This window comes from Lactuca serriola, chromosome 3 (genome assembly GCF_051521515.1).
Source record: "Lactuca serriola cultivar US96UC23 chromosome 3, Lser_US96UC23_V15, whole genome shotgun sequence".
Classification (NCBI taxonomy): Eukaryota; Viridiplantae; Streptophyta; class Magnoliopsida; order Asterales; family Asteraceae; genus Lactuca; species Lactuca serriola.
This window is the reverse complement of record NC_136410.1, coordinates 47,309,218-47,330,051: the sequence shown is the minus strand read 5'-3', so window position 1 is coordinate 47,330,051 and position 20,834 is coordinate 47,309,218. Positions and strand designations below refer to the sequence as shown.

Below are 20,834 nucleotides of genomic sequence, written 5' to 3'. Positions count from 1 at the left end.
AATGTATGAAAAAGTTTTCTACTTCATCGCTCATTTGATGCAATTGTAACTTCAATGAAAAATGTGAATTTAAACTATAATCTAATATAAGTTAGGAGGATGTAGTGTGCACAATTGCAGGTAAGGTAAGTTTGAAATCGAACATGGCTAAATGTGAGGGTTACTCCCCTTACGGTGGTCTTGCTAACCGATTAGAGGATGGGGTTTAGGGACAACGTCCTCATAGGGATAGGGAACTGTCCTTACCATGTGTACATAAATCTCGACAATATATATGTAATAGTCCATGTGTTTTATAAACCCACCATAGGGCGCCCTAATAAACTAACGTGGAAACACGATACATTTACACAAAATTTGTTAGGCTACTGGGTGTGATTATAGCATATCATTCCATGTCATTCATGACACCTCAACGCCTCATCATTCTTCTTCTCTACCAGATGTGGTCACCTTTCTTCATCGCTCCAAATTTATTAATTTTTTTATATAAATAATATATATTAAATAAATCTAAATTCAAATATAACATTGATTAAAATTATAAATATTTCATTAACTCTTAGAAATAAAAACTACAAATACTTGACCTTGATTTTTTCGTAGCTGATGTCTCTTGGAGGTCAGCAATCTCCAAATCATCCATCTTTCAATTTTGAGACACAACACAATGCAGCTTTCTCCATTGAATTCCAAGCTTGGTTATGGGCTTTTTAGGGCTCTTACCCGGTTGTGATGTTCGGGTTGTGGTTTCAGGATCCAATTCTTGTTGGAAATATTATTGCATGTGGAGTGGGGTTTGGGGTGGGTACATTTGGGATGGTCATCTTGAAATTGAGAGGGTGAATTCATTAAGTTGGTGAAGCCAAGTTGTAGTGGGAGAAAGAAATTAACCTCATAGCGATAGAAAGGTGGTGGTGACTTGTTTAGCACGAAAATACTTATCTATGATCCACTTCCTACATCTAATCTCCCTCTCATCTTATTTTTTTATAGCACACCACAATGGCTTTATTATTGTTAGAAAAAATGCATAAATTTGATACTTTGGATTGAGTTCTATCTTAGGTAATGCAAGTAAAACAAACACAAACTGCTTAATATTCACACGAGAGAGTAAACAAACACAAACTGCTTATTATTAACACGATAGAGAAACTTTATTAATCGAAAATTACTTTCAAGGACATGGAATCAAACCCATTTTATATGATAATTCTTAATCTTGGTCGGTTTCATCAAATCACAAAAATTAAAACTGACAATATAATATTGAAATTAACTAGCCATTCGACCATTTGAGTTACAGAAATCCTGGATTTCACAAGGTTTACAATTAAAACAAAATCAAAATAAATTATTAAATTTCAGGGGTGTCACACACAGTCTTCTTATCCACAAAACTTTCTGGTTTGACTCTATACACACCCACTCTCCGGTAAATTACATATCCAGTAATTTTTTTGTAATATATTATTTCTTGACAAGTAATACTAACAGAACAAAATTCAAAGGGGAGAATCTTCAACCTCCCTGTTGTTGCATTTTCTCTTTCAGGCCTCCAAGAGGCCCATAACTTTTGGCCTTTGATTCCTGTTGACTACAATTACAGCTACTTGTATTCAAATTTTGACCACATTTGAGACACAAACCTTTACACATGGGATCACATATGGCATTGATCTTTATTTCCAGATGCACCATGTCTCTTACATTCTTTGATATGTCTATCACTTTCTCTTCAGGAGGGAAATACAACCAGTCATCTAAGTCAACAGATGCTAAATCATCTTCTTCTTCTTCTTCAGTTCCATCGACCTTACTTTGACCATAAATTACTCCCATGTTTATTGTTTCAGGCTCTTCTATTGGCTCTTCACTTAGTACAATTGAGAAATTAGAGAACACACAATCAGCTGCAGATCCACCACACCTTCAATCAATGTTTAAACAAACAATTACAAATTATGTCCCTGTACTTTGAAAGGTATTTAAATTATGTCCCTGTACCTGTTGCATCCAAGAGTTAAGACTGTACGTATGATCCCATCAAGCTTTAAGTTGTGCTTCTTTCTGGTAACATCCATGGATATCAAGACAGGTGTTCCATGTGGATAATCCTTCACTGACTTTGTGACACGTAATCCCATTAAAGAAGCTCGAGATCTTGAAACATCAGTAGACAGATGTCCTAATCCTAATCTTTCTAAGGTTGTGCAATACTCAAAGTGGGAGATTGAAGGGTTTCTTTGGTACAAAATTGCCCCTTCCCAAGGTGAATCCATGGAGTCATCTCCTTCTCCTTGATCTATCCAATCATCTTCCATACTGTTTTCATCACTAAAAAGTTCATAACTGGAGTTCATGGAGGATTCTCTTGCTATGAGTTTCATGGGTGCTTTGTGTTTTAGAATCATGGATACGTGGTTATTAGGAAATAAGCATTTTTGAAGAATGTTGCAGTGGATAGAATTGTGATGTGGATGTGATAATGATGGTTGTGGGAATATAATATGGGGTTCCTTGACAGTATCAACAAAAGAACAGGGGGGCATGAAGGAGGAAGATAGTATGAGAGGCATTTAACTTTATTTTTTAGGAACTAACATAAAAACTTAAGAGTAAAGCTATGAGTCTTTTGAGAACTAAATGATGCACAAACTCCAAAAATAAATAATGCAACAGACTGAAAATTATGAAGTACGAACTCTGGATGTGCAAAGCTATGGCGAAATCATGTTATCAAAGCCTCAATAGTAACAAGAAGCTCCTGTAAAACGGGTCAATTCAGTTGCTAGAATATATAACGAAAGTGAATAAAAAGAATAAATGTCTCGCACAGGGTACAAGTAATTGAATCCATTATTGCTTATAAGTGAAATAGTTACTTCCTAAATCCAAACTTAACATGGACAGCATCAGAAATTGACGTCTTCATATTTCAAATTTAAATGGAATTCCAATTTAAATATACATAGTCATGAACTCGTTACAAGTTTCACGCTGAAATTCAGTAGGTTTCATGGACAGCCGGTTTCACTTCCGAGTTTGAGCGGATATCATCATTGAAATTTCAAATTTGTTTCATTTTATCCGACGAAATGCAGTATAGTAGGACGAAACCAGTGAAATTGGAGGAGAAATTATTTAGTTTCAACATCAATAAAGAAATACACAAATATAGAAGGAAACCCTAGAACTGAAACTTGGTTTCCGAGAGAAAGAAAGAGTGTACCTGTAATTCGTGATAGCGAAGAGAGGTTTAGCAGATGGGGTTTGTAAAACTAAAACCCGGGTGCGTATAGATATGGTTCGTGGGAGTGGGACAACCATTTGAAGCAAAATTTGTTCATCAACTTTGGTATATATTTGGCTGTATACTTGTATGTATGTATTTGAGTTAATGATTTAGGTAGATAACGTGTAATAGTATGTTTTTTTGGTACATATTTTACCATTAAATTTGTTTGACATGTTCAAAATAAGGTAATATCAATCGATGATATTACCCTATGATGTACAGGTCAAACAAAGTTTATTGATCAAATTTATAGGAAAAAAACATAGTTTTCTAAATGTGTATAAAAATCAAAGTTCTTTATGCGTTTTGGTAATATTGAGTTTTTTATGCTCAATGCAGGTACTCATAAGACCCATGTGAAATGAAATCGGGTTATCGGACCTTGATGTCAGATTAATAGTAGGTGTTGTTAGCGGGTTCCGACTTGATTCCTAACTGTCATCAAAGATCAAAACCATTAAAATCATCTCAGGACTGTGTCCTGAGAGTAGGCTCCAACAATCAAGTTAGATCAATGTGTAAAAGGAAACAGTTTCTTCTGGATAAGGAACCATCTTGGTGGAAAGAATGTATGTATACAATAGACACTCATGTCTAGGAATGAGATTTTACTCATGCAGGAAGAGGTGTTCTATTTATATATCTATGTCAATTGACAATTAAGTTAGGCTTAGGCCAATACAGTTTATGCCCAACTAGTCGTGGGCTAGGTTGTGCTGCCAAGCCTCTAAAACGTATACAACCTATCCCCTAACTAGTTGGGTCTAAACTGGGCTGACCCAAGACCTGACTATCTTCTCATACATATCGTCTAACTTGATCGTCGGAGCCTTTTCCTGGGTTACAATCTTTGAGACTGTCTATTGATTTTGTTCTCTGATGCCAGCTATGGATCAAATTGGGAACTCACTAACGACACCTACTCAGGTCTACAATCAAGATCTGACACCAAGACTCGATGGCCCGATTCCATGTCATATCATCTTATGACTACTTGCATTTATCATAAAAAACTCAATATTACCAAAACAAGTAAGGAACTTTGGTTTTTATCCACATTTAGATAACCATATCTTTTCACAAGTAAACTTGTTTGATCCGTTTATAATAAGGTAATATCACTTGTAATTACTAGTCATATTACCTTATTTTGAACAGGTCAAGCAAGTTTAATGGTCAAATATATATATATATATATATATATATATATATATATATATATATATATATAAACATTATTACTTAAATGTGGACAAAGACCAAAGTCACTCAGCTTGGTCATTAACCCTATATATTTTGGTGAAAAAATATTTGAAAAAAATGACCTAAGGACAAAATATACCCATGACAATTTTTTAAAAAGTTACAAGTTAATTCCAAATTTAATTATTCAATTATTAACTTATTCCTTTATGTTGTAGAAAAAAAAAGTATTGATATAAATTTTATTACATTAATTTATGCCCATTAAATTCATCAAGTAAAACAAAATAACAACAAAAGTAAAGAAAAAATAACTTTGAACGGTGACAATTTTTTCTTTTTGTTCAAAAAGTATTATTAAACTTTATTTATTGTATGTTATTAATATTAAACTTACTAAATTGTTCAAAAAACGTCGTCATTTTTTGTTGTAGTAAGAGGCTATCTAATAAAAGAGTAGAGTTAGGGAAGGGATGGGAGGGGGCGGGGGGGCACGTACTAATCCCATGGTGTAAGTCTTCTTACCAATTCATTGCTTTTTGACCATATACTCACAATAGATTCTTGTGCAAGACGATGTAAGGAATGGTGTTGAGCTTACTAAGCTCCACCTCATCCAAACTCTACATAAGGCAAAACTTTACGCAGAGAGAGAGAGAGAGAGAGAGAGAGAGGTGTTGACCAAGAAAGTTTTATTGCTTTGTTATCTGCACTCCCTCCATCCTAACAATGAAAGTTCCAAATAACTGTTTTTGAAAAAATATTCGTCTTCATTTGTGCTATTTTTCATGACTGTGACGTGCTTCCATATTTTTATGCATCTACTATAGTTCTTCTTAGGGACAGATCTTGCATCATCACTATTCCAATCAGTCTTGATATTACTTCAAAACATGGTGTCACTGTAGCATCCGAAACTAGAGACAGGGGTGAAATCCTTTCGGTGTGTGTGTGTGGGTATATATATATATATATATATATATATATATATATATATATATATATATAATGTTGCAAATTCAACATTCTAATGGAAGAATTATCTAAAAGATCCAATCTGGTTCTTGAGAAACTCGAAATCATGCTCATTGACAGTTCTCCAATGAAGTATCATAGGGTTGAGGTAATACGACCAAGATATTCATTATCCTTCCGAGCTTAGGGCATCGACAATCCATTGAACTTTATAGAGTTCAATGGACTGCACATCATCCATTATACATCTATAAAACACCACGCGCAACCCATTAAACACCTATTCAGTCCTAATAATAATTTTATTCCTTCCATTAAACCATTCAGTGATCATTCAACTCCTTCATTTAACTCTACTCCATGTCATCACCCACACTCAATTCAACTCTTATTCAATCCTAGTCATGACCCTATTCAACTCTTATACTACTTGCATTTGTGGATGCTCTTAAGAAATCCTCCCTTTTGGACTGAATTTGCAACTTTCCAGATCGGGTTGAGTATCAATTTAACTGGTTGAGTATCAATGTAACCTTTTTAGGGGGTGTTTGGATATGAGTAGCAATTACTTTGACACTTCACTTTACGACATATCATAAGGAGTTGGTTCTTTCTGCTTTTTGGAGGAACATTTCTTTTTTTTCTGGTAAATAATGACCAACATTTTTCTTAAATAGAACCTATAATATGTATAATCATTATGCGATCATTAATTTTTACATGTATTAAACCATTAATTAACAACGTACATCCTTGTTTTAGTAACAAATGTAGTAGCAGTGGATGTGGGTCTAGGCACCCAAAGCCTAGAAATCTTTCAAAAAAACAAGAAAATGTTGCAATATCATAGAAAGCAATCAAGAAAGTTGGCATTGAGTCATTTCCTCACTTGGGAGGCATGTGAGACTTTTTTAGTTCTTCGGAAGTACAACGTTACAACAGATAGAATTCCAAAGTACATTGTCATAATAAGAAAAAATGGAAGCATAATGTTGTAATAGGAAGAAATGGAAGTAGGATGCTTTAATATAGGAATTAATGAAACTATGTTGTTATTTCTTTCATTTAGCTTATCTCAATAATGTACTTTCATGATATGTTTTTTTTATAGCATCCTACTTTCATCCTACATATACATGGAAAACTCGTATCGTGTTCGTGTCATGTTAATCATGTTGTGTATCAGATTGCTAGGAATACCTAGATACAAAGAAGTCAACAAACGGTGACTTCTATGAAGTTTGGTCTTGGTTATATTTCTAATAGTCCATTGTACACGTTAGTATTACTTATTATTATTATTATTATTATTATTATTATTATTATTATTATTATTATTATTAGGGATATATACAGTAAAGTCCCAATATTTTCATCGATTTGACAAGAAAGTCCTAAACTTTATTTTTTTGACAGTAAAGTCCAAATTACCGGCAGTTTTTGACACTTTTACCCTTTTTTCCCGGTTAGCCGGTAATTAGGATTTTTTTGCCAAAAAAAATAAAGTTTAGGATTTTCTTGTCAAATCGTCAATTAGGACTTTACTGTCAGAAAAATAAAGTTTAGGACTTTTTTGTCAAATCGTTGAAAATATTGGGACTTTAGTGTATATATAATTTTTTTGGTTAGAAATTTAATGGTATGATACTCTTTAAGCATAAGAGTTATTGAAACCTTCTCTAATAAGCTAGATCCTATTGAAATCATTTACGTTTGCTTCTTGTTAAATCGTTTTTTTAATCTCAACGAACCGACATTGAAAAAAATTGAGATAATCAAGAAAGAAAGAAAGAACCAGGGTTGTGTTGGCTTTTTGCAGTCTCAAAAATGGAGAAATTAGAAACCTAAAAAAACAAAATTGCCCTAGCTTTATACAAACACAAACAACACATGCCTAGTCAAAAGGGTGTGAATGTGGAGAAGGGAAAGAAGGCAATTTCGTTTTTTTTCGGTTTCTTATTTCTCCATTTTTGAGACTGCAAAAAGCCAACACAACCTTGGTTCTTTCTTTCTTTCTTGATTATCTCAATTTTTTTCAATGTCGGTTTGTTGAGATTAAAAAAATGATTTAACATAAGCAAACGTAAAGGATTTCAATAGGATCTAGCTGATTAGAGAATGTTTCAATAACTCTTATGCTTAAAGAGTATCATACCATTAAATTTCTAACAAAAAAGAAATTATATATTCACTAAAGTCCCAATATTTTGAACGATTTGACAAAAAAGTCCTAAAGTTTATTTTTTTGACAGTAAAGTCCTAATTGACGATTTGACAAGAAAGTCCTAAACTTTATTTTGTTGACAAAAAAGTCATAATTACCGGCTAACCGGGAAAAAAAGGGTAAAAGTGTCAAAAACTGCCGGTAATTTGGACTTTACTGTCAAAAAAATAAAGTTTAGGGCTTTCTTGTCAAATCGATGAAAATATTGGGACTTTACTGTATATATCCCTTATTATTATTATTATTATTGATTGAATAGTTTTTCTAAGAAAAATCCAATTTTTGGAGCACATACAAGAATTTTTATGTGCAGCGAAAGTTTTTGTGAAGTTTGTGATCGGTGGCTTTATAATCCTAGAACTTTATAGAAATGATTTTTTGAAAGATTATTTAAAACCATTATCCTCAAAATTTTGAGAACAACACCCCTCTAAAAAAAAGGGACCGTTCCGAGATCAATCTAAAAAAAGACCGGACCATACTAAAACCGACACAAGGCCGGTTTGATTGATACTAACCTGGTCCGAAACTCGTCTCAAAAAAGACTAGTAGTAAAGTCTATAAATATATCATTTTTTTTTGTTACATGTTTTAATAACATTACACATATTATTTCATTTTTTATTCATAGTTTTTAGTGTATCGCTTTTAGTAAATCTTAATGTAAGATACTAATGTTAATTACATATATGTTAATGAAAAAAACGAAAAACAAAAAAGCCGAAAAACATCGGAACCGAACCGAACCGAAAATCTCAAAACCGAACTAAAAAGGCGCACACAAAGACCATGAGAATGACCAAAAAAACCGATACTCTTCCGAAAAATGACCGGCACAAAACCGTCCGGACCTTTCAGAAAAAAAAAAAACATTTCAGAGACAAAACCGACCAAAACCGGTCTAAAACCGCTAATGTGCATATCTATGATCTATCCAGAAATTTTGAACAAATGCAAACCTTACAAAGTCAAAATTGTCGGCGGATCACTCTGGATGTGATCTGGAGATGAACTAATAGTTTGGGTTTTAAATATGGGATTATGCTCGTAATAGATATATTTTGGGGCTGTTTTTCAAAATATAAACATAGAAAGGCTTTTCCACATATAGATATGGATTCCGTTGAGCTAGCTATGAGAGCTCTGTGGAATAAACTTATGTTCTGAGAAATCGATGTGGCAAAAAAAACACAAAAAAAAGCTTAAGAACAATTCCTTGGAGCATCCTCTGCGGATTGCTCATTTAACTCCGCGGATTTGCTCTTCCCTAAAGATTGGATTTTTTGATTTTTTTTTCCGGTATGTAGAAGAACACATTGCTTGAATTACGAAGGTCTGCAGACCTCGTTATAGCCTCTGCGGATCCGTCAATTCTACAAATATGTCCATTCTTAATTTACCATATTGCCGTTCTGCGGAGGGTATCCTAATTCTTCGGAGGCCACCTCAATAGAATCCATATATGTAGAAACATAATTTTTTTTATATGTCTATATTTGGGAAAATGACTTATTAAGGTAATTAACTTTTCGATATGTTTACATCTAGGTAGCTATCTTTTTTTTGTACACATCTAGGTAACAAACTTGTTGGAAGTGCTAACATATGACCATTATGACTTGCTATAGCAGGTTAAATCCTAGATGAGAATGCTTTTAAAAAGTTCGTTACCTAGATGTGTACAAAAAAATAGTTACCCAAATATGAACAAAACGAAAAGTAAAGGTAAATTACACAAATGGTCCATGTGGTTTGGGGAAATTTGTGTTTTTGGTCCCTAACTTATTTTTTTAACTTGGATGGGCTCTACTGTTTATTTTTGTTACGCGTTTGGTCACTGTCTTACCTAAAAAGACTATTGTGCCCATATTAATTTATTTTTTAATTAGTTTTCTTTTTTATGTATTTATTTTTTACATATTTAAAAAAAATTAATAGACACCACATATTTGTATCTCCTCGGATGATCCCTACTATTTATTTTTTTTAATTAATTTATTTTCTTAAACTCGGATGATCCTCATTGTTTAATTTTGTTACGAGCTTGGTCTCTGTCTTACATAAAAAGACTATTGTGCCCTTATTAATTTTTTTAATTGATTTTCTTATTTATGTATTTATTCTTTATATATTTAAGAAAAATTAGTGGACCTCACATATCTGTATCTCCTCACCATCCCATCTCGCATCCTCCTCAACTTTTATTTATTTTCCATCTTTAGTGATATCAACATCTTGATCATCCATTCTTTTTTCGGTCATTCAACTCTGTCGAATCAACACCACAACCCACTAAAGATGAAAGACAGTACGTTATGGTGTTGGTTCGCCAGAGTTGAAGTACCAAAAAAAAGGATGATGAAGACGTCGATGTTACCAAAGATGGAAAAGAAATAGAGGTTGGGGAGGATGAGAGATGTGATGGTGACCAATAAGACCCAAATTAAATTTCTAAAATGTGGTTTCAGGTTTACGGTGAGGAGATACAGATATGCGGGGTCTATTAATTTTTTTAAATATATAAAAAATAAATACATAAATAAAAAAATTAATAAAAAAAATAAATTAATAAGGGCATAATAGTCTTTTTAGGTAAGACAAGGACCAAATGCGCAACAAAAATAAACAGTAGGGACCATTCGAATTAAATTTCTCAAATGTGGTTTGAGGTTTATGGTGAGGAGATACATATATGTGGGGTCTATTAATTTTTTTTTAATATATAAAGAATAAATACATAAATAAGAAAATTAATTAAACATAAAATTAATAAGGGCACAATAGTCTTTTTAGGTAAGACAGAGACCAAACGCGTAACAAAAATAAACAGTGGGACATCTGAGTTAAAAAAAATAAGTTAGGGATCAAAAACACAAATTCTCCTAAACCATAAGGACCATTTGTGTAATTTATTTTTACTTTTCGGTTTGTTCATATTTAGGTAACTATTATTTTTATACACATCTAGGTAACGAACTTGTTGAAAATGTTCACATCTAGGATTTAACCTACTATAGCAAGTCATAATGGTAATATGTGAACACTTCCAACAAGTTTGTTACCTAGACGTGTAAAAAAAAAAGATAGTTACCTAGATGTAAACATACCGAAAAATTAATTAACTTAATAAGTCATTTTACTGTCTATATTTTAGGAATATTTTGAAACCATACCTAAAATATGGCTATTATGAGCATAATACCTTTAAAGGGGTGTTTAGGATTGCTTTTAAAATAACTTTTGACTTTTAACTTTTCTAAAAATCAAAAAATGGCCAACACATGTATTTAAAATAATTTTTTGTATAGAAGAAAAAGTTGGTTTTTCAAAAGTCACAAATCCTTTTTTTTTTTTTTTTTTTTTTTTTTTTTTTTTTTTTTAACTTTTGGGACCTTTTAATTCAAAAGTTGTGACTTTTACTGTAAAAACAAATATAAACACATTTTAAAATTTTTATTTTGGAAAAAATCACTAATCAAAAAGTCCTTTTAACTTAAAAAGTCCCCTAAATATTCTTAAGGGATAATGACTTAAAATGATAATATATTTTTTGATTTGTACTTATTTGGTCACTGAGTTTTTTTGTCCACATTTACCCTTTAGGTAAAAATGACTTAATATGATAATATATTTCTCACTTTGTACATATTTAGTTCTTAATATTTTTGTATATATTTAGTTCTTAATTTTTTTTTGTTGTAAAATAATTCATTTTTGTTTCTTGTCTAATTCAGTACTTATGAATGATTTTTTTTTAGGTTTTTCTCACAACATTTTATGTGGAACAATCATTAATGAGATGTTTTGGACTTTTGATGCTATGTTCATCGTGATTTCGACTACTTGGTTGTTTAGGTCATGTGTTTTGAACGTCATAATTTGTTCATACAATCTCAAATTTTAACGATCTTTATATCTATGTGTTCGTATTTTAGTTAACTACAACTTTCATTTAGATTACTCCCGTTAAAAAAATAATATATTTTTTACTTACGATCTTTATACCCATACGTTTTTTTATGAATGCATGTATAAATGTTTTTTTATAAAATCGTAAGGAGTAATCTTAACCAAAGTTATAATAGACTGAAAAAACGAACACGTAGATAGAAAAATTGTTATAATCTGATATCATATGAAGAATGTATGACGTTCAGAACACAAGACCTAAGTCAAACCACAAGACATATGCAACCAAACAATCGAGGTCGCGATGAACATAAGCATAATAAACCCCAAACACCTCATCATGTCTCACGTAAGATGTCGTGAGAAAACCTTAAAGAAATCATTCATAAGTACCGAATGAGTACAAAGAAAAAAAGACTTATTTTGAAACAAAAAAATTATTAAAGACTAAATGTGTACATAACTATTAAGGATTAAATGTGTACAAAATAAAAAATATATTACTCTATTAAGTCATTTTTCGGCTAACCTAGAAGAACGGATCGTAAAGACCGAATATATACAATTTATCAAGTTAAGTAAATATGGAAAAAAAAATTAACTACAAAATGTATAAAAATCAAACGTCACACATATCAGATGGTGAGCAACTGGGGGGAATTCGTCGCCCATCGCATATTTGCTGTGTCCAAATCCGACTTAGAAATCTAAAAATCAATATCAAAGTAACTGTGGGAACGACGCCAGAAGGTTGAAATCGTCTTCAAAACTGAAGTGATTTAATCTTTATTGTTTGGAAACTGTCTTCAATCTATTGCCAATTGTTTGGAACCCGTGTGATGGAGGTGAAAGTTTGATTCTGTGAAAATTTGGTTTTATGATTTCACATTTGTGTCTTTCATTGTTTGTGATTATCCTCAATCGGTTGACAAATGAGCCAACACAATGGACATCACCTACTACACGCCAAAACTAACCCGATACTGAATCGTCTGTCTTTCATTGGTTGTGCTTATCACATTAAGTGATTTATCAATCGTCAATATTCAGTTGTCATTTGTTTGTAATTGTTCAATTCTCACTTGTGATAGAAAATGACAAATTGTGTTTGTAGTTTATCATTTGTATTTGATTACAACTGTTTTCATTTGGGTTTGATTTTGTTGCTTATTTTTTGTTACAGTGATCTTTGAAGCTAGGTAAAAACATGTAAAAAGAACGATATCAATTCAACGATTCCACCCTCTGAGCAACCAAAGTGGATCAAGATGACAATCAAATCATCAACGAATAACGATCCATCTCGAATTTCCCACACAAGAATCGTTGTGCGATCAGCAATCGTGTCAAGACTTGGTGTACTAACCCTAATGGTTATCTGGAGATCAATGCTCAGCCCTTACGATACCTCCGCCTCTATAAACCCTAGCTGCCTCTCTTCCACCACCACTGACCACGAAGAAGAGCTTGTCCTATTTCCTCGCATCGCCGCAGCTATTGAAAATGGGATCGTATGGGACAGCGTGTACTTCGTCAGAATCGCTCAATGCGGTTACGAATATGAACAAACATTTGCTTTCTTGCCTCTTCTTCCTTTGTGCATTTCGTTATTGTCTCGAACAGGTTAGTCTCTTCAATTATCCTTTTTACAGTCTTAGCACTTTACTTCCAGTGAAAGCATCAGGACGTAGGAGATTATGTGCAAGAAAACTTTTTACTTAGTCTTGCAATGACGAAATTTTGTGTTCGTTAATCCTCTTTTGCAAAACAGGATACAATTTCATTAAATTAGATATCTTGAATGCTCTTGGGTAGTAGGCAATAGGTCTTTTCCTCCTATATTCTAGGAAATAGCTATTTCTTCTCATTAGTACTGGTTACAACACAACAGTTTAATTCATAGCTTATGAATTAGGATACAGAGTTTTGTTAAGAGAGATAAAATATGAACCATGATACTCATGAATGTTTGATGTTGAAACCATTCAACGTCAAGTGGATATTTATCTGAAAATTGCTCATTTGGAGTGGCTTCTTTCTAGTTCTATTACCTATTCCTTGTTGTCAATGAACTAAATTTATGAATTTATTGTTGATTCTATATCTTTTGAAAGCTATTTGATTACTAAACTTGCAGTTCTTCTGCCATTGACTCCACTTGTTGGACATAGGGCTGTGTTGGCATTATCTGGATATTTACTTAACAACATCTCATTCGTTTTTGCTGCACTGTTTCTCTACAGGTGATCAAGCAAACCTTTTCTTTTCACAATTATTTCTCTCATTTATAAAAGAACCCCAAGTTGTTATTATTCTTGTAGTCATTACACATTTCCTGACTGTTTTCTTGTTTTCTGTTGCTAAAGGCTTTCTGTTATTATTCTCAAGGACTCAGAGGCTTCATTGAGAGCATCAATCTTGTTTTGCTTCAATCCAGCATCTATATTCTATTCATCCATGTATTATTCTTCTTCGCCTTTCTGTTTATGTTCACTTCTCAAACCCATGATTGTGATCTAAACCACTACTTTTTTGCTTTTGTAGATACTCTGAAAGTTTATATGCACTATTATCAATTGGAGGAATCTACTTCTTAATGTCTGGTGCAAATCTTTTAGCACTACTCTCACTTGCTTTCTCTGGATTGTCAAGATCAAATGGTGTGCTTAATGCAGGCTATATCGGTTTCCAGACCATTCATAGAGCCTATGATGCTGTATTTCTTCAAAAGAGTGCATATGTAAGCTCATACTAAATAACATCTTTTTTTATTTCATCACATTTCTGCTCTTTCCTATGACTAATAATATTTTTTGTTATTATATTGTCTATGCAGTTGGCAATTAAGGTTCTTATAACTGGAATTTTGCGTTGCTTATTTGTTTTTGTTCCATTTGTTGGGTTTCAAACATATGGATATTACAGTTTCTGTGATGGAAATAATCCGGATAAATTAAGGCCTTGGTGTAAAGCAAGGATTCCTTTGGTGTACAATTTTATTCAAAGTCATTACTGGTATGATTTTCTTTTTCTTGATTCTATCAAACAATCTTTAACTGATTAGCATGTAAAAGATCTTGGGAATATTATACTTATATTAATCTTGATGGTTTTCATTCTTTTTTTTTATTATATTAGGGGGGTTGGTTTTCTAAAATATTTCCAGCTAAAACAGTTGCCAAATTTCCTTCTTGCATCACCAATCCTCTCGATTGCAGTCTGCTCAATTATCCATTATGTGAAGCTACAGCCTGAGGTCTTCTTTTCACTTGGTTTCCAAGTTGCTCCAAAAAGTTATGGAGTAGATAAAAACAACACTCACACATCAACAGTAATTCAAGGTATGAATCTAAAACTTACATTTTTGCAAACCCTGGTGTACTAAACAACAGTTGTGTTTGAATAGAATCAGAAGAAGATCAGACTCTGAAAAGGAGAAAACATAGCACGAAAGAAGAAGAGGGTCCCACTCCCACTGTGCTTTCAAAGAAGGATGAAAAATTAGGAAAATTTTCAATCATCATCATACCATTCATCTTACACTTGGGGTTCATGGTGGCTACAGCGTTTTTTGTCATGCATGTTCAGGTCCCTATTTTGAATCTTTTGTTTTGTTGTTGGAATTTATGGTGATTTTTAGATGTCCATTAATAATATTTTTATAATATATAATTTGTTGCAACAGGTTGCTACAAGGTTTTTGTCTGCAAGCCCTCCAGTGTATTGGTTTGGGGCGTATGTTTTGGCATCTCATGGGAAGGGTTGGGGATACTTGATATGGGGATACTGTGTAGCCTACATCCTCATTGGAAGTCTTCTCTTTTCAAATTTTTACCCTTTCACTTAAAACCCTTTTTCAAGTTTGAAGAAGCTAAGAGAAGATTTGGAAACCCGTTTTTGGTGCTTAAAAGACGATGTATATGTACATGATGATGATTAATTAGTTTGTTACATACAAGTAGATGGTTATAGTCATATAGAAGGACTAGACCTAACTTTTGTGCCATAGCATAATCACTTTCAGTTAGAGAAAGCTCCAATTTGATGAAAAACCAAACTTCATTTTTCAAACAAAAATGGGTAGGGTTGAAGGAGGAAGAAGGGTTTTGGGCAAAATTGCAGCATTCTGGTCGTGTGGTGGTGAAGGTGTGGGTAAAAGTAAGGGGAGTTTAGAAGCATTTTCTTAAAAAATTCAGAGGAATCTTGATGCGCTACATGCATTAGCAGAGGATTTTACATTTTAGAACAAAATATAAGCTGTCGTTTGTTAACTTCTACTTCTAAATATATCTTACATTCTCCCTTCATCTTACACATTATAAATTTACACCGGCTTCCAGCCTTATACTTCTCTAAATTTTGGGCGTTCTTACAAAGATAATAGTACAACTTTGAGAAAAGGGGTTAATAAATTAAAAGAAACCAACAAAAGAAAATATTATCTTGTACAAAAAACTCAATAGAAAACGTGGTTGACATGAAAGGTTTAGACACATTAGGTTAAGGGATATACACACTACCCATTATGCAGCCACATAAGCTTCTTCTCTCCACCACTTTATGAAAGGGATGATGTATAAGCACAAGCAGCTGAAAGAAGAGAAGAATTGTGGATTATGGTTGAAAATAAAAGTAACACAGGATAACTTAGATTTTTAATGGGTGGTTTTGAATACGATCTTGAATGCTGAATGAACTTTGCTGTTTAGAAATATAAATTTCAAAAGAGAGAATTTTGAGAGTACTCAAATCTTACACATTACAACTCCGATTTATTCATTCGGGGCAAAGCCCTTATTTATATATGATAGAAGACTCTTTTGGTGAGTCCATGATTATTACAAAGCCACAAATAGTACCTAAAAATTATTTTACATGACTAGACTATACAACCAACACTTATTTTATATTATGAGACAATACACTATGACAATACTTTATTTTAGCAATATCTTACATGATTACAAATAGCAATCAACTTACATTATTAGAAACGATAAAATTATATTATTACATTGTTAATGCTTTATTTGATCATTGCTTACGTAACTGTCTTGTAGAATGAATCTTTGTTGATTACTTCGTTGAATGTTCTTCCTTTTACCGAATACTTCAAATTTTTTATTTTTGCTTGTTTGTTTTTATTTGCCCACCACTTCCATGAATGGTGTTTTTGTAAGACCCCAACACTAAAATTACCATAAAGTCAAACATGCTACATGCATATTCACAATTATAATTCACATTAGCGGTCTAAATACAAAAGCATGGATACAAACCAACTAAAAGGGTTTTTACAAAGTTTCATAACTAGTTGTATAAATACATAACTACCCAGGAATTTATAATCCATATACATATATGTATACCAAGTACAAACGTAGTAGTGTCAACTACTCTAAGTCCTCAAACAAACCTGTCTACTCTGGATGCTTATCACCTGAAATAGTTAAACACTGAAAGGGATAAGCGGGTGTCGCTTAGTGAGTTAAAAAAATAGATACAATATAACGCTATGCCATATACATAACAATATGACAGGAACAAAAAGAAACAAAGGACAACAAAGGCTTATATGTGTATCAAATGAAGGGCTTTTCAAATCAATAAACGGTTAGATTCAATGGATTACAATCAACGAGACATAATAATTTAGGATCATAAACATCATAAATTCCAGCCCAACAGGCACATAAAACACAATCCCTTTTTATCATGTTGCTAGAATATACAGGCTTTCAGCCCTACCTAGACCGAAGCCAATACCAAAGTGATACGAGTTATGCTCTACATGGCCAAAGACACAAAGCCAATACCAAAGTGATACGAGTCATGCTCTACATGACCAAAGGCATCAAAATAAATATCAAGTAATAACCACTTAGATCAATAACACAAGAAAGCACATTGCACATATAACACATAACATACAATTGTCCCTATAATGAACTCACTGTGCTGTAACCAATGTTGCGATAAAATTCCTTTTTTTTTCTGATGAAATTACACCATCCTCAGGCCTCTAAAACCTTCAATTATACCCCTGGAGTTCAAATTTCAAATTTCATAAGCGATTACTCAACTACTCTCAAGTTATGTTGTTTTCAATTTAGAAATTTTAGTTTTTGTTCTTTGTATAGCTATCACTTGTAGATCTGTTTTACCCTTCTTAAATATCAAAATAACTAATAAATTCTAAATATTAACAAAATAGACTCTTATATCTTTCTAATTCCACTGACCTCACATTTTTATGATTTTAGTATAATTTACTATGAATTTTACAAAACAGCATCCCAAAGCTGTCAAAATGTCCCAAAGCTGTCAAAATTCAGCCTTACTGCACTTAACATATAACTGTTTTCACCCATCTTAAGTCCGGAATTAGATTTTGGTTTTAAAACAAAAATCAAAGTAGACATTCTTAACTTTCCAGGGATATATAGCACATCTCCATACAATTTTTCTATACTATTTGGTGATTTTTACAAAAAACAGGACAATTATACCCTTTATGATTTCATTTTACCCTTTACATGATCAAACCTCATGATCAATATCACCAAGTTCTTATTTTACAATGATAATAATGAATATTTTAGTAATCCATTCTAATTCAAGTATAAACCATGGGTTTCATTACTAATTTTCACTAATTACTCTTAAACCATATGATTAATTCTCAAGTTTACATATAGTTACTTGATTTCCATTTAAGATTCTAGGTTAATAACATAAACTCATGCCTAATTTCATTAAATTAGTGGTAAACCCACTTTGATCAAACCCTAATCTCTTAATAACTCACTAATTACAAGGGTTAATCCAAAAATTAAGAGTTCATACCTTGATTACTAGACTTGATATTTCACGAACACTCAAAATCTTGATTTAATCATCAAAAGTTGATCAAGATTGATCATGTATGTGAAAATCTCCCATAGGGATGGCGAGGAACTGAAAATGGAAGGAAAATGACTCAAAATCGCGTTTCAATGGGTAAAAACCCGAGTTGGGTCGGGTTTGACTCAGTTTGGGTATCGTTTTATCCCTAAACACTAAAAATTGCATAACTTTTCGCTCGAAACTTCGTTTTCGATGAGGTTTTGCCTATATGTTTCTAACGAGATCATTTACAACTTCCAATAAAAATATCTCAGAAAAGATCTTCCAATAAAATCAGTTTTACTTATTTCTAACAGAGACGTTATATTTTCGTTAATTCCGATAGTTGGCTTTTTGATCGGAATCACATAAGACTTCCCTATCACTTCCAATACCTTCCAAATGATTCTAAACTTAGTTTAACTTCAAATATTATAAAACTATTTCATTAGAACTCAACGTTTAAAACCATACCAAAAAATAATAATTTTTTTAACGTTTACAATTCTATTTTACTATAACTACCTACTTTAAACGTTTAAAACAACATGATATCTAATAATATTCATTTTTAAACTAACAATCATATGAAACATGATAATTAAACAAGGTTAGTAAAGTGTATGTTACAGTTTCTTCTGTATTTTCGTTACAATGACTACAATTACGTCTTGGTGGATGCATAATATGTTTACAAAGTTGCTTCTTTAATTTCGTAGGTAGTTCAGCTAGATGATGTGAAAACTTTTTGAAGGGTTGTTCAAAAATTTATAATGCTTTTAATGAATCTAGAGTTATTTCGCTATCGGTTAGTGAATAAATAAGGAATGTTTTACTAGCATAGTTTATTCGAACTTTCGATCTTTGGTGTTTTCCATTGCTTATTCTTGAGGAGGCGATGTAAACACCTGCTATTGCAAAGATTAAATGGTCTTCTCTAGGTGTTTCATGGGGTAGTTCACCATTTGTTGGTTTAGAGCCATTACTTATTTCCATTTTTGCGAACGTGATACTTGGGACGAGTAACTGAGATTCTGTTGGATTTATATGCCCAAGAATAATTATGGAGTGATATTGCTAATAATATATGATCCTACAGGGTCATACCTTTATCAAGTTGACACATTTTGTATATTTATTATTACTATGATTATTAATAAATAATATCGATTCCTGTATTTTAATTAGGGAATAATTATTGTTTTGTGAAAATAATAATTATAAGAGAGTATTACAAGTTATTATTTCATATGGTATGAATTAATAAGTCGCGCACAACGTTTTGGACTAGTTGGATTCTTTTTTCTTTTACCTAAAGACAAAGTTTATATTTTATAAACTTGAAGTTTATAAAAAAAATAAAGAATATTACTTTTTAGAAGACATTATGATGGTGTAGGAGGTTGCTTTTTCAACCTTCCACATTTTGTCTCCCATGCTTCTAAAAGCTACAATTACTTTAGATTATTTTAATGGTTAAACCTTACTTTTCATGGGCTATATAAGAGATACATGAGGCTTGCATTTTTGTAAGAGTGAAACTCTTCTTCTTCCTTTCTTTCTCTCTAAAATAGTGGGTTTTCTACTCCTCTCCCTCTCTCTCTCTCTCTCTCTCTTTTGAAGTTAGTTTGGTGGTTTAGAAGACCTCTTGAGTTGTTCCCTTTAGTGCTTAATTGAGTTAAACACTTAAAGTCTTTAGACACTCAAGAATACAAGAAGGAACTAGCATTCCAAGTGTCTTACTCTTGATGATGGATACTTGTAGAGAAGATCATACACTTTAATCTTTTGTTATCTTCATTAACACCCCTAAACCAAGTGGGTTCAAAGGCTTCAAAGGTTATCTTTAAAACACCCTATGGTTGGTTTTATTTCATTCTAACCTCTATAAATGGATCCATGATGGTTCAGTTTGTTATGAACTAAAAATAAACTTGTTATTTTTAAAGTCTTCCGTTGCCGGTTTTTGTGAAAAACAAACTTTTATTTCGTATCAAAACCCAACAGTGGTATTAGAGCCATCTTTTATATGTTAGAATGTTTTATTATGTTTGATAATCTTTGGTTTTTGGAAAACAAGCATAGATTTCTTTTGTTTAAGAAAAATCCATATTTGTTTTCTTTGACAACTTCTTGGTTAAAATTGCATATTTTTATATATAACCATTTTTCATGCATTTTGGTTATATAAAAGCCGCCTTAGAAAAAATAAAGAGTTGTTTGTTATAATATTTGATATGTTGTTGTGTATAAACAAGTCATTTGGACCTTTGTGTTTGGTTGATATTTATTTATTCATAAGATGTAATAGATAAATAAGTATTTTTTATTTGTTGA

At 32.2% G+C, this 20,834-nt stretch overlaps 2 protein-coding genes across 4 annotated transcripts; one reads left to right on the top strand and one right to left on the bottom strand.

The window, feature by feature from the left end:
• Nucleotides 1–1,252: 1,252 nt before the first annotated feature.
• Nucleotides 1,253–3,368, bottom strand: LOC145092165 (BTB/POZ domain protein, putative (DUF177)). The gene is made up of 3 exons (XM_079030077.1): nt 3,236–3,368; nt 2,011–2,770; nt 1,253–1,933 (listed from the first exon to the last, which is right to left on the bottom strand). Exons 2-3 carry the CDS (start codon nt 2,580–2,582, stop codon nt 1,525–1,527), a joined length of 981 nt encoding a protein of 326 aa, XP_078886203.1. The 5' UTR covers nt 2,583–2,770; nt 3,236–3,368; the 3' UTR covers nt 1,253–1,524.
• Nucleotides 3,369–12,258: 8,890 nt separating this feature from the next.
• Nucleotides 12,259–15,645, top strand: LOC145092163 (transferases, transferring hexosyl groups). 3 transcript variants are annotated; one of them, XM_079030074.1, is made up of 9 exons: nt 12,259–12,457; nt 12,796–13,235; nt 13,750–13,855; nt 13,979–14,071; nt 14,157–14,352; nt 14,449–14,627; nt 14,751–14,953; nt 15,019–15,200; nt 15,298–15,645. In XM_079030074.1, exons 2-9 carry the CDS (start codon nt 12,881–12,883, stop codon nt 15,457–15,459), a joined length of 1,476 nt encoding a protein of 491 aa, XP_078886200.1. In that variant the 5' UTR covers nt 12,259–12,457; nt 12,796–12,880; the 3' UTR covers nt 15,460–15,645. The 3 variants fall into 3 exon arrangements, with proteins under 3 accessions (XP_078886200.1, XP_078886201.1, XP_078886202.1); XM_079030075.1 differs by having other exon boundaries at nt 12,262–12,362; XM_079030076.1 differs by lacking the exon at nt 12,259–12,457 and adding an exon at nt 12,548–12,675.
• The last annotated feature ends 5,189 nt before the right edge of the window (nt 15,646–20,834 follow it).

Coding starts and splice junctions, on each gene's coding strand:
- LOC145092165 (XM_079030077.1), bottom strand. CDS start 2,582: ATGCCTCTCATACTATCTTCCTCCTTCATGCCCCCCTGTTCTTTTGTT. Junction 1,934..2,010: donor TTAACTCTTGGATGCAACAG/GTACAGGGACAT, acceptor CATTGATTGAAG/GTGTGGTGGATCTGCAGCTG.
- LOC145092163 (XM_079030074.1), top strand. CDS start 12,881: ATGACAATCAAATCATCAACGAATAACGATCCATCTCGAATTTCCCAC. Junction 14,072..14,156: donor TCTATATTCTATTCATCCAT/GTATTATTCTTC, acceptor TTGCTTTTGTAG/ATACTCTGAAAGTTTATATG. Junction 14,353..14,448: donor TTCTTCAAAAGAGTGCATAT/GTAAGCTCATAC, acceptor TTGTCTATGCAG/TTGGCAATTAAGGTTCTTAT.